General features: G+C 43.3%; 1 protein-coding gene across 1 annotated transcript in view; it reads left to right on the top strand.

The window, feature by feature from the left end:
* The window catches only part of PFDN1 (prefoldin subunit 1), a 63252-nt gene that overhangs the window by 27840 nt on the left and 22119 nt on the right, over positions 1–13293 (top strand). The window contains exon 3 of the mRNA XM_044277788.1: positions 11228–11312. Coding sequence (XP_044133723.1) covers positions 11228–11312 — 85 coding nt within the window. The remainder of the gene's footprint in view (positions 1–11227; positions 11313–13293) is intronic.

The following is a 13293-nucleotide window of genomic DNA, read 5'->3' as shown; positions in this document are numbered from 1 at the left end:
GCCGCCAGACTGATGCAGTCTGAGCGGATCCGCTCCATTCAGACTGCATCAGGGCTGGACGGAGGCGTTCGGGTCCGCTCGTGAGCCCCTTCAAACCGACGAACACTAGTGTGAAAGTAGCCTTACGGAGGAAGACTCCTCTTCTTGGGATAAGACGCCTAAGGTAGTCCGCTTTGCCATTTGAAGACTTAGGTCTTTTGAAAGAGCCAATGGACAAAAAGTCTTTGCTCAAAAAAATAAAAATAAAATGTGAGTCATCTACCGCTATCCTACACCCAGTTATTTCTGCTACATATACGGCCCTACACCCGAGCGTGCCTCATCTTCGCTTAACAGCCTGGATGTTGAACGGGCAATCTTAAAACAAAAAGGCCTATCTAACTCTGTAATCACTGCCCTATTAAGCAGCAGGAAGCCGATGACTTCAAAAATCTACCTAAGATCCTGGAAGGCCTTTCTTACAGTAAGAGACCTGGGACCCATCCTTGCCTCCCGATGTCAACCTGGTTTTAAGTTTTTTTGCAGTCTGGCCTTGAGAAGGGTCTTAGAGAGAGTGCATTTTAAAAGTACAGGTGGCAGCTCCTAGTGCCTTTATGGGTAGAAGACTAGCTGAATTGGACTTGGTTAAGAGATTTTATAAAGAGATTGCGATTTAAACTTGGTTCTGTCTGTCTTAATGGTACCTCCTTTCAAGCTTTTTTGTTAGCAATTACAACAGCTAGGAGAGTAGGAGAAATTCAAGCATTTTCCATTTTGCCTGGTCCATTTTAGAAGATCGGATTATTTTAAGGCGCTCTCCTAAATTCCTCCCCAAAGTCATGTCAAAATTCCATTGCCAACAGGAAGTTTTTTTACCTTCCTTTTGTCCATAGGCCGTATCGGAGAGAGAAAAGCTGTTCCATAATTTAGATGTGATAAGGAGTGTATTAAAGTATCTGGAAACCACAAAGCTCTTAAGGAAATCGCATCAGTTATTGATGCAGTATTTGGGGGCAAGCCAAGGAAAATCTTCCATTGCCCGCTGGATCAAATCTTGTATTACCATGTGTTATGAAATTAAAGACTTCTCTCCTTCGGCGGGGTTGAGAGCTCATTCCACTCAGGCAGTGGCCACTATTTGGACGGAAGGGGCTTCACTTGAGATTTGTCGGGCATCCACCTGGTCGAATCCTTCGACCTTCTTCAGACATTAGACTGGTAATTGAATTTTCCTTTAGCCTCCTTTTTTTCCCGCCCTTAAAGATTCTTTGACACAGAGGTTTATTTTGGCCATTATGTCCAATAGTCTTTAATTTGGAGAATGTGTTTATTTTTTATAGTTTTATTAAACTTCTGGCATCTATATTGAGTCCTAGGTTATTAACTGGAGAAGGTAAGAGGGAGGAGTCTTTTAACCTCTTAAGGACACATGACGTAGCGGTACATCATGTATGGTTCCGATCACCACCGCCTGCTCAAATCATGTCGCCCCCCACCCCATGTCTGCGATCACAGAAAAACGCAGGTCAATTCAGACCTAGGGTTTTCGGGTTATTCGGGTCTCTGATAACCCGGAACAGGATGGTGATGGTTGTGTGATTTCACCCCACCAATCACCATCCAGCGATCCTGAGTGGTGATGGTGACATCACCACTCAGGATCGCTTCTGATTGGTCTGTGGGCGGGTCGGTGGCAGATTCAAAAGAGGCAGGCGCTCCTCTCCTCCTCCTTTTGTGTTCCGGAGGAGAGAGGAGCTGCCTGCACATGTCGTCCGTGGGCACCAGCATCACCCCTGTGCCCCCCAGGACCCGATCTGTGCCGCAGCACCCCCCATCTGAACTTCAGGTACATAGGGAAAGTAATAGGGAAAGTTTGGGTTAGGCAGGGAAAAAAAAGGGAAAGTTAGCTTTGATTGGGTTAGCTGTGTGACCCTAGACCCCCCCCAGGGTGCTGCCGCTTGCCCTGCCCCCACTTCGGGCGGTTGATCAGTGGTTTTGAATTATTTTTATTTCACTTTTTTTTTTGTTTTGTTTTAGTATTAAGTCCGCAAACACCCATGCCCCCACACACGCAGACACACACTCCCCTATGGCCCGCCGGACGTTCTTGGCCGAGGAGGCATACGACCAGCTTGCCTCGGACTCCGAGAGTCCCAGTGAGGACGAGGATGACCCCACATTCCTGTTGTCATCCGTGTCCTCCTCATCTAGCGATGATGATGAGCCCCTAAGGCGGCGGAGACGCCGCCAGGCGGAACAAGGGGACTGCCATCTTAGGGACCCTGTGGCCCAGCCTAGTATGAGCAGCTCTGGGGCTCGTACTGGTTTCCCGGCCCACCAGTTAAATCCACCGGAGAACCCTGCCGGTGAACTAGTCTGGTGTATCCCAGAGCGATACGAGCCCGTGATTCCTGATTTTGTAGGCCAATCAGGAATCCAGATTTCCACAATGGGCTACACTGAATATTACTTTTTTTGCCCTTTTTTCAGTGACCCACTGGTAAATCTGATGTTGGAGCAGACGAGCCTGTACCGAACCAACAATTCGTTGCATAACACCCAGGCTCCTTTTTGGCCAGGCCCGGTGGCTGGACGCCGGTCAGTGCAGCCGAAATGAGGACATTTTGGGGCCTCGTGCTGCATATGGGCCTGGTCAAGAAACCCAGTGTCAGGCTGTACTGTAGAAGACCCCACTTTACAGTACGGCCATGACACGCTCCCGGTTTGAGGCCATCCGGAAATGTCTGCATTATTCCGATAATGCATCATGTCTTCATGGTAACGGCATCACCCCTGTCCCTGTGCGAGGTACCGCGGCAACGGTCCTCAAGCCCGATAGTATCGTCGACTACAATCGGTATATGGGAGGAGTTGATCAAGTCCTCAACGCCATGCGCAAAACCCGGCCATGGTACAAAAGTTGCGGTCTACTTGGTACAGGTTGCCATGTACAACTCTTTTTTGTGCTGTCCCGGAGCGCTGGCAACACAGGGACATTCCTCCAGTTCTATGAGGCAGTCCTCAAGGCCCTGATCTTTTCGGACCAGGAAAGAGCAGGCCGGAGTACCTCCGGAAATGTAGGCGCCCGTATCGTCCCTGGCCAACACTTTCAGGTGTGGTCCCCCATACTGGAAAGAAGGGACGAACCCAAAAAAGGTGCAGAGTGTCACAGGAGGGGGATACGGAAGGACACCACAACTCAATGTGACACGTGCCCTGATCATCCGGGCCTCTGCATTATTGGTTGCTTCAGGGAGTATCACACTTCCATGGAGTACTAAATTTATATCCCAATTTAGCACTGACATCGGATAAAAAAAACTGGTTCTCAGACTTGAGACACCCAAAGAATACTAAAATAATTTATTTAAAGTAGACATATTAGGTATCGCCGTGTCGGTAATAATCGCCTCTATAAAAATACCTAACCCCCCAGATTAACACGGTCCAGAAAAAAAGATATATATTTTTTGTCACCTTACATAACAAAAAGTTTAATAGCAAGCGTTCAAAAAGTCATATAGCCCCCTAAAATAGTGCCAATAAAACCGTCCGCTCATCACGCAAAACATGAGCCCCCACATAAGAGAATCAGCTAAAAATAAAAAATAAATTACACTTAGACTTAAAAAAAATTTGTATCAAAAAGGATAAAATAGTCAAAAAACCTAATCTCCTCTATAAAAATATCCCATGACCTAACCCCCCAGATTAACACAACCGCTATTTTTGGCACTTTTCCATTTCAATCTGTTTTTTCCGGTAACAAAACAAGGGTTAACAACCAAACAAAAGTTTATATTTATTACCCTGATACTGCAGTTTACAGAAACGCCACATTTGTGGTCGTAAACTGCTGTATCAGTAAAAGGGAGGCCGCAAAAGGAAAGGACCGACATGGTTTCTGAAAGGCCCCCTGATGCCCCCCCTAGAGTAGAAACTCCATAAAAATGCCCCTAAGAAACTACACCTCTCAAGGTATTCAAAACTGATTATACAAACTTTATTAACCCTTTCGATGTTCCTCAACAGTTAATGGCAAATGGAGATGAAATTTCAGAATTTCAATTTTTGGTAACCTTGCCTCACAAAAATGGAGCCACCAAAAATCATATGTACCCGAAAAAAAGGCCACCTTATCCCATAGTTTCCAAAATGGGGTCACTTTTAGGGAGTTTCTACTCCAGGGGTGCATCAGGGGGGTTGAAACAGGACATGGTGTAAATAAACCGGTCCATAAAAATCAGCCCTCCAAAAACCAAACGGCGCACCTTTCACTCTACGCCCCGCTGTGTGGCCGTACAGTAGCTTACGGTCACATATTGGGTGTTTCTGTAAACGGCGGTGTCAGGGCAATAAAGATACAGTCTTGTTTGGCTGTTAACTCTTGCTTTGTTAGTGGGGAAAAAAATGGGTTCAAATGGAAAATTAGGCAAAAAAATGAAATTCTCAAATTTCATCCCCATTTGCCAATAACTCTTGTGCAACACCTAAAGGGTTAACAACATATGTAAACTCGGTTTTGAATACCTTGAGGGGTGTCGTTTCTTAGATTGGGTCATTTTTGGGTGGTTTCTATTCTGTAAGCCTCGCAAAGTGACTTCAGACCTGAACTGGTCCCTAAAAATTGTTTTTTTTTTGTAAATTTCTGAAAATTTTCAAGATTTGCTTCTAAACTTCTAAGCCTTGTAACAGCCCCAAAAAATTAAATATAATTCCCCAAATAATTCAAACATGAAGTAGACATATGGGGAATGTAAAGTCATCACAATTTTTGGGGGTATTACTATGTATTACAGAAGTAGAGAAACTGAAACTTTGAAATTTGCTAATTTTTGACTTCATTTTACCAGTGTCATGAAGTACTTTATGTGACGAAAAAACAATCTCAGAATGGCCTGGTTAAGTCAAAGCGTTTTAAAGTTATCACCACTTAAAGCGACACTGGTCAGATTAGCAAAAAATGGCCTGGTCCTTAAGGTGAAATAAGACTGTGTCCCTATGGGGTTAAAGCACTGGTCTCCTAGTTGTTTCCTGCCCCTGGGAAGGCGGGGTACCCTCCGGGTGGTGCCATTGTGGAGGCTAAAGGGAAATCCAATTACCACTAAGTAATTATCTCCAATTTCCAAAAGCCAATTTTTTTTTATTTTTCTGCCAATCATCTTGTGTAGGAGCTTGTTATTTGCGGTAAGAGTTGACGCTTTTATTGATACCATTTTGGGGTACATATGATTTATTTTTTTGCCACTTGTCTGATGTATGGGCTCGTTACGGTTTGGTGCCATTTTGGGCTACTCACAACTTTTTTTTTTTTATCACTTATTACACTTTTTTTGTGAAACAAGGTGACAAAAAATGGCTGTTTATAACTTGTATCTTTTTTTTTTTTTTTTTTTTTTATCATGATCCATTATGATGGACTAATGCTTTGAAAAGTGGCAGGGCTATGTTCTTATCACGGGCATCTATGCCCCTTTTAATGCAACCCATTATCTTATTGGCCTTGGCAGCTGCCTGACACTGGCAGCAGAGATCTCCCCATTCATTGCTCTGCTAGATTTATATCAAGCTGGCAGCTCAAGGGAAGTGTTTTCTGCTGCAGCTAAGGAGGCATGTCCATGCTCTCCCTATCACAGCTCAGGAGGCAGTTGAAAGATGAAACTGAGCATGTGCAGCCTTCTCAGTGAATCAGACAAAGAAATAAGAAAAAGAACAAAGAGCATGTGGCGCTATTCACACATTTTATTAAGTAACTAAATAGCTATTTTTTTTTATTGCATATAATTACAAAAGTCTTTAGATCCAGATGCTGGTTTTAAAAACTGTAGAATATTTTTTGTGGGACAATCCCTTTTATTATGTACAGAAACTGGCGAAGGATAACCATTTTTACAAGTCCTGTCTGTCCTGGAAGGAGGACCTTGTCCTATACTAACACCTTTAATCTAGCCCTGTGAACCAAAAGGATCACTAGGAGTGCAACATTGTTAAAAGTGCATTATACCATATGTTGTGTCAGTATTAAACTTCCTTCTAGAATTATATTCATCTGTCTTTTATTGGTCTTGAGGTAGTCTGCAGATAATCTGTAGACCATCTAGTCATGATTCAGGGAAGTGTGCCAGTTCTGGGCGTGCAGCCAAAGAGTGAACCAAGAGACAAAAACATAGATAAGTGGAGTACAAGGAGTTTAAGGGATCATCCCTCTTCTGTACCAATTAATGGAAATGTCACATGTTATGTTTATGGTTTATGAAGGTTGGCTTGTATCCGCCACCTTTTCTGTAAGTATTAGTTAATCTTATAAACTGCTTCATTAAGGGCCTATCCATTTTTCACCTTCTGGCATGTCACTATATGTGGTGATAACTTAAAAAAACTTTTACTTATCCAGGCCATTCTGAGACTTTCTAGTCACATATTGTACTTCATAGCAGTCAAAAAATAAAAATTTTATTTATAAAAAAATACAAAATTTACCCACATTTTTGAAAAATTAGCAAATTTCAATTTCTCTACTTTTAGAATAGTAATAACTCCAAAAATAGTTATTACTTTACATTCCCCATATGTCTACTTCATGTTTGGATCATTTAGTGAATGCCATTTTATTTTTTGGGGACGTTAGAAGGCTTAGAAGTTAAGAAGCAAATCTTGAAAAATTCCAAAACTGCTGTACGGGCACATTGCATTGCGCAGAAGGAAGGGAAAGCCATATGGTTTTTGGAAAGCAGATTTCACTGGGATAATTTTAAGCTGCCATGTCATATTTGAAGACCCCCTGATGTAGAAACTCAGAGTATTCAAAACTGATTTTACAAACTTTGTTAACCCTTTAAGTGTTTAACTTTATTTTTTTACATAATAACAGCATTTTCTGAGTGTCTCCATATTCTGAGAGCCCTATTTTTTTTTTTTTTACATTTTTGGGCAATTGTCTTGGATAGGGTCTCATTTTTTTCAGGATGAGATGAGTTTAGTACTATTTTTGGGTTGCCTATGAATTTTTGATCGCTTGGTATTACACTTTTTGTGATGTAAGGTGACAAAAACAATGGCTTATTTGACACTGTTTTTATTACATTTTTTATGGTGTTCATCTGAGGGGTTAGGTCATGTGATATTTTTATAGAGCAGCACGGTGGCTCAGTGGTTAGCACTGTTGCCTTGCAGCTCTGGGGTCCTAGGTTCAAATCCGACCAAGGGCAACATCTGCATGGAGTTTGTATGTTCTCCCCGTGTTTGAGTGGGTTTCCTCCTACACGCCAAAGACCTACTGATGGGGAACTTAGATTGGGGACGTTAGAAGGCTTAAAAGTTAAGACAGTGTGATGGTAATGTCTGTAAAATGCTGAGGAATATAGTAGTGCTATATAAGTACATAAAATAAATAAATAGAGCAGGTTGTTACGACGTGGCAATACCTAATATGTATAATGTATTTTAAGTTTTACACAATAATATTTTTGAAACAAATAAAATCATGTTTTAGTATCTCCATAGTCTGAGAGCCATAGTTTTTTTATTTTTTGGGCGATTGTCTTAGGGTATCATTTTTGCGGGATGAGATGATGGTTTGGCGCTATTTTGGGGTGCATATGACTTTTTGATTGCTTGCTATTACACTTTTTGTGATGTAAGGTGACAAAAAAATAGCTTGGGCGCGGCATGTGGTATTTTGGGAGTATGTGGGGCAATGCTCTTCCTGGGATAGACCTCCTAAGATAGACTCTCCTATTGCCAAAATCTTCAAGAAATCAGCCTTACAGTTTGAAGATCTAGGGGCTTTAAAAGATCCAATGGACAGAAGAGCAGAAGTATACCTTAAGAACGCCTGGGAAGTCTCTACTCAGACATTCAAACCTAACATTGCCTCTACTTCCACATCAAGATCTCTTAAGTTATGGTTACAGGACCTGGAATCCCACATAGAAAACAAAACCCCAAGAGAACAATTACTAGAGGTTTTCCCTACCATCATGAAAGCGGCCGACTTTATATCAGATGCCTTAAAACTGAGTGCAAGATCCGCGGCCTTAGCCAATTCTGCAAGAAGAGCTGTATGGTTGAAAGGGTGGTCAGGAGATACACTATCCAAAAATAATGTGCTATTCCCTGCCAGGGGGATTTCTTATTTGGATCGGTTCTGGACGATTTTATTGGAGAAAGCCGCAGATGACAAAAAAGGCTTTCCATCCTCCAAACCTACAAAAAGCGTCCGTTTTTTCGTAAAAACAAGAGGGAATATAATCAAGATAAAAGACGAAAATACTGGAGGCGTAACAAGGCTAGGAAAGAAAAAGGTTTCCTTTTCAGCTCCCAGTCCAGTAACCGTTCTAAAAACAGTCAGCAATGACTGTTCCATTCCGGTGGGAGGAAGGATCTTTTTCTTCAGGCTTGGGAGAATATCTCTGCAAGTCCTTGGATTCTGGGCTTTATAAGAGACTGGTTCCGTCTAGAGTTTGCCTCTCCCCCACCGGAAAGGATGATCGTTACAAATCTGGATCAAAACTCTATAAAAAAAACAGGCCTTAAAACAAGTGTTACTTTCCCTCTTAAACAAGAAAGTCTTAATAGAGGTTCCGGAGTCAGAAAGAGGGAGAGTATTTTATTCTTCATTTTTTCTGGTCCCCAAACCGGATGGGACTTTCAGGATGATGATGATAAACAAAAAGTTCAAAATGGAATCGGTACAATAAGCAGTAAAATCAGCTGTTTCTGGAATGCGTAATGTCAACCCTAAACATAAAAGACTCATATTATCATATCCCAATCCATGCAGACTCCCAGAAATTCCTAAGGGTAGCTGTATCCATGGACGGCAGACCCACCACTTTCAATACAGAGCGCTCCCATTCGGAGTATCCCCAACTCACAGGCTTTTCACCGAGATGATGGCTCATGTGAGAGAAAAGGATATCCTAACAATACCCTATCTGGACGACATACTGGTAGTGGCAGAATCATAAAGCACTCTGTCCTCCCACCTCTCAGAAATAATCAGGATATTGGAAGAATGGTATGGTGGATAAGGCTGCTTTCACACTTGCGTTCGGAGCGGATCCGTCTGATGTCTGCACAGACAGATCTGCTCCTATAATACAAACGATGGTATCCGTTCAGAATGGATCCGTCTGCATTATATTTTATAAAAAAAATCTAAGTCTAAAAGTTAGTCAGACGGATCCGTCCAGACTACATTGAAAGTCCATGGGGGACGGATCTGTTTGACATTGCACCATATTGTGTCAATGTCAAACGGATCCGTCCCCATTGACTTACATTGTAAGTCTGGACGGATCCGTTTGGCTCCGCACGGCCAGGCGGACACCCGAACGCTACAAGCTGCGTTTGGGTGTCCGCCTGCTGAGCGGAACGGAGGCCAAACGGTGCCAAACTGATGCATTCTGAGCAGATCCGCATCCACTCAGAATGCATTAGGGCTGGACGGATCCGTTCGGGTCCGCTTGTGAGAGCCTTCAAGCAAAACTCACAAGCGGAACCCCGAACGCAAGTGTGATAGTAGCCTAAATTGGGAGAAATCAAGCTTAATCCCATCAAAGAGCTGTCCGTTTTTGGGCCTAATTCTAGACTCCGTAAAACAATGCTGCTTTCTTCCTCAGAACAAGATCTCAAAAATTCTGAAAGGAGTACAATCTTTAATTTCATCAAAACACAGAACCATCATACAGGGGATGGCGGCTATTAGGCAGGATGACATCCACAATTCATGCAGTCAAATGGGCATTGTTACGTTCGCGGAAGCTTCAATGGCAGATTCTGAGAGAGAGTTGCAGGGGTCTCTATCCCCTTTGGATGCCCCACTTCCTCTTCCATCCCAGGTTTTTTTTATTTTTTAAGCGATTGTCTTAGATGGGGGCAAATTTTTTGCAGGAAGAGGTGACTTTTAGATTAGTACTATTTTGGGCGGGCATACACCTTTTTGATCGCTTGGTGTTGCACTTTGTGTTTAGTTTTTAGTTTTTTTTAGCAAGTGCCCACTGCATGCCTCCTGAAACATAAGATTCATACTTGCCTGCTCCACTGTGCATGGTCACATGCCTGGTCGCATGTGGTGCATGGTCACATGACTCGCTGCAACCAATGACTGGCTTCAGTGGTGATGTGGCTGCAGCCGTACATGTGACCATGCCTATACACTGTTGGATGTAAACAGTGCAGGGACTGGAAGAAGGAGGCAGCGCAGAGGACCAGTGTGGTCTGGTCTGTGTGACTGGTACTTGCACTTTGTGCCAATAAACCTTAACTCTAAACTACTAAGAGGTCATAAACATTTATTTAAGCCACATTTTTATCAGTAAGATTAGAGTGTTTACAATGTCAGAGAGCAGAGATAAGGAGCCTGTCTGCTCCCCAGATGTGAACCCAGCTATGTGAACAAACAAGGATTCCATATTTTTAATAAAGAAAAGTGATTTTTTTTTAGCTCAAAATAAGTACAGTGTAATAATTGAAAAAATAAATAAAATACCCCTAAATTTGTACATAGGGATTCTGTCACCTCTTTTTACCCTATAGAGATGTGGACATGTACGGTTAGATCGCGCTAGTATGTCTGCAATATACCCGTCCCATAGCTGAGTGGTTTTATTGAGTGTAAAAAATGATTTTTTTATATATAATGTGTAAATCAGCCTGGTAAGGAGCCCAAGGGGCTGTACTAACCGTTCTGGAGCCCAGCCACACCCCCTTGTGAAGGAGCCCAGCACTGCCTGTATCCACAAATCTCCTTGCTCATGAAGTCAGATCGCTGTAATCTTGCGATGCACGAGCTTGCGCATGCGCAGTGCCGGCATAGTGTTCCTTCACTGTGCTGGTATCAGCCTGAGGGAAGGAACTGCGCATGCGCGAGCTCGAGCACCACGAGATTGCGGCGATCTGACTTCGTGAGCAAGGAGATTCGTGGATACAGGCTGTGCTGGACTCCTTCACAGGAGGGCGTGGCTGGGCTCCAAAACAGTTAGTACAGCCCCTTTTTTTTTTTTTCCTCTAAATAAAACCACTCCGAGATATGGGACAGGTATATTACGGACATGCTAGCGGCGATGTAGCCGTGCATGTTCGCCTCTCTATAGGGTAAAAAGAGGTGACAGAATCCCTTTAAGCCATAAATTGAACACAATATGCAATATTTGTAACCATTTCATAGATGTCTGTTAAACTTTTTACATGAATCCTATTAGCAAATATCACGGAATGCCTTTTGACATAAGCTGCCTCTTTTTAGGTTTGTTCTTCAAACTAAAGAAAAAGTTCACAGTCAACTACTTCATAAACAAAAAATTGCCGATGATAAGATAGCTGAAATAGAGGTTAGTACTTTTTTTTTTGTACCTAGCTGTTAATGTTATTTGGACATCAGTTGAATGTTGAGACTAGTGATTGGCTGCAGCAGTCAGATGATGTTGACTTGATGTCGCTACTGTAGAAGAGTAAGGCGTTTGTCATATCTCCGGTTTAAATTCCGGCATGCTGTTTCGGTTGAGAACAGCCTGCCGGATGCGGACAGAAAGTCCGCCAGCTCCATTAAGTAATATGTGGTCCGTTGGAGAATCTAAAAAGAGCCTGGCCAGAAGCACTACAGTTGCAGTCCAGGATCTGCCAGGTAGGTACTTACTAGTTCTTTATGCATACGCATCCTGAAAGTTGTCAGGTTTCCTTCTGAAACTAGACGACCTCTTTAAGGCCTGAATGAAGCAGCAAAAGCCACAAAGTGACAGGTTGATTGGAGGCATCTGGACACAAACAAATGGGGCACTACTGTCCAATCTGTACAGGAAACGGTGAAGCTAGTTTTCCAGTTCTACAGAGCAGTGAGCCCCAAAAGTACTATTTGGAGACCAGTGGAGGCAGAGAAGCAAGGGCACCAAGTACATGCTGTGTTGATGGAGGAGACTGGAACAGCGCAGAGAAGAGCAGCCTATCCCTAGAGCAGATCTCACGTGCCTGACCTAACCACCACTCCAACCTGGCCACTTGGTAACGGGGTCTGCAACCTCATGAAGTCTCAAAGACCACTTCCCTATTTAATGTAAAAGGGTTTTCTGAGTTCTTATTACTGATGATCTGTCCTCAGAATAGATCATCAGTATCTGATCAGTGGGAGTCCAACACCTGGGACCCCCGCTGATCAGCTGTTTGAGAAGGCACGGACACTCGCCATGTTGATGCGGCCTTCTCTCTGCTCACCAAGCACAGTGCAATCAATTTGATAGCAGCTGTGCTTGGTATTGCAGCTCAGCCACATTCCCATTAGTGGCTAGGCCATGTGACCTTTGAACATGTCCTCACATGGCCTAGGGAAAGCTCCGAGAAGGCTGTGGTGTTACTACAAGCGATGGTGCCTTCTCAAACAACTGATTGGAAGGGGTCCAGTGTGTGGACCTCCACTGATCAGATACTGAGAATCTATAGAGGATAGGTAATCAGTAAAAAGATCTCAGAAAACCCCTTTAAGGCTCCACCAGACCCGTTTCAAATATAAAGCACGGCAGAAACACTGAGAAGGTGGCTTTGGTGGCAGGAGCAATGAGCAAGCAGCAGCCACAGCCAAGAACAATAGAGAGCACAAGATAGCAGTTGACCTCCAGTGACAGTGTTTAGTAGTATAAATGGGAGAAAAAAGCCAGCAGCTTCTTCCTTTATTAAACATCCAACATGTACAAAAATAAGCAATGTTTCTGCTTATAGCAAGCCTTTCTCAATCCATTAAATCAATGACTTAACGGGTTGTCTCATCAAAGACAATGGGGGCATGTCGCTAGGATATGCCCCCATTGTCTTATAGGTGCATGTCCCACCGCTGGGACCCGCATCTATATCGAGAATGGAGCCCCACAAGGTGTTGGCTGGAGGGCTCCGGTCCGGCCACCACCAAGCCGGCTCCCCATAGAAGTGAATGGGAGTGTACCTCGCATGCACGGCCCCCATTCCCATTAATTTCTATTGGGCCAACGGAAATGGCTGAGCCAGCGCTCTGTTATTTTCGTCGGCCCCATAGAAAATGAATGGAGGGCGGCTGTGCATGCACATTGTCGCCTCCTTCATTTGCGGGGCTCTGTTCTCGATATAGGTGCGGGTCCTAGCAATATGCCCCCATTGTCCATGATGAGACAACACCTTTAAAGATTTAGATATCATATCAAGTAAGAGTGAGTAAAACAAATATCCAAGCATAGTGTATACCCATTACTAACATATATCTCATCTGTGAGCCAAACAATACTTCTCCATAAATCATCTTATTGCACAAGAAGAGCAGAGGGTCCGTAGAATGGATCCTCCACATGTTGG

Source organism: Bufo gargarizans, chromosome 2, assembly GCF_014858855.1.
Source record: "Bufo gargarizans isolate SCDJY-AF-19 chromosome 2, ASM1485885v1, whole genome shotgun sequence".
NCBI classification, from domain to species: domain Eukaryota; kingdom Metazoa; phylum Chordata; class Amphibia; order Anura; family Bufonidae; genus Bufo; species Bufo gargarizans.
This window is presented reverse-complemented; position numbering and strand designations above follow the sequence as displayed.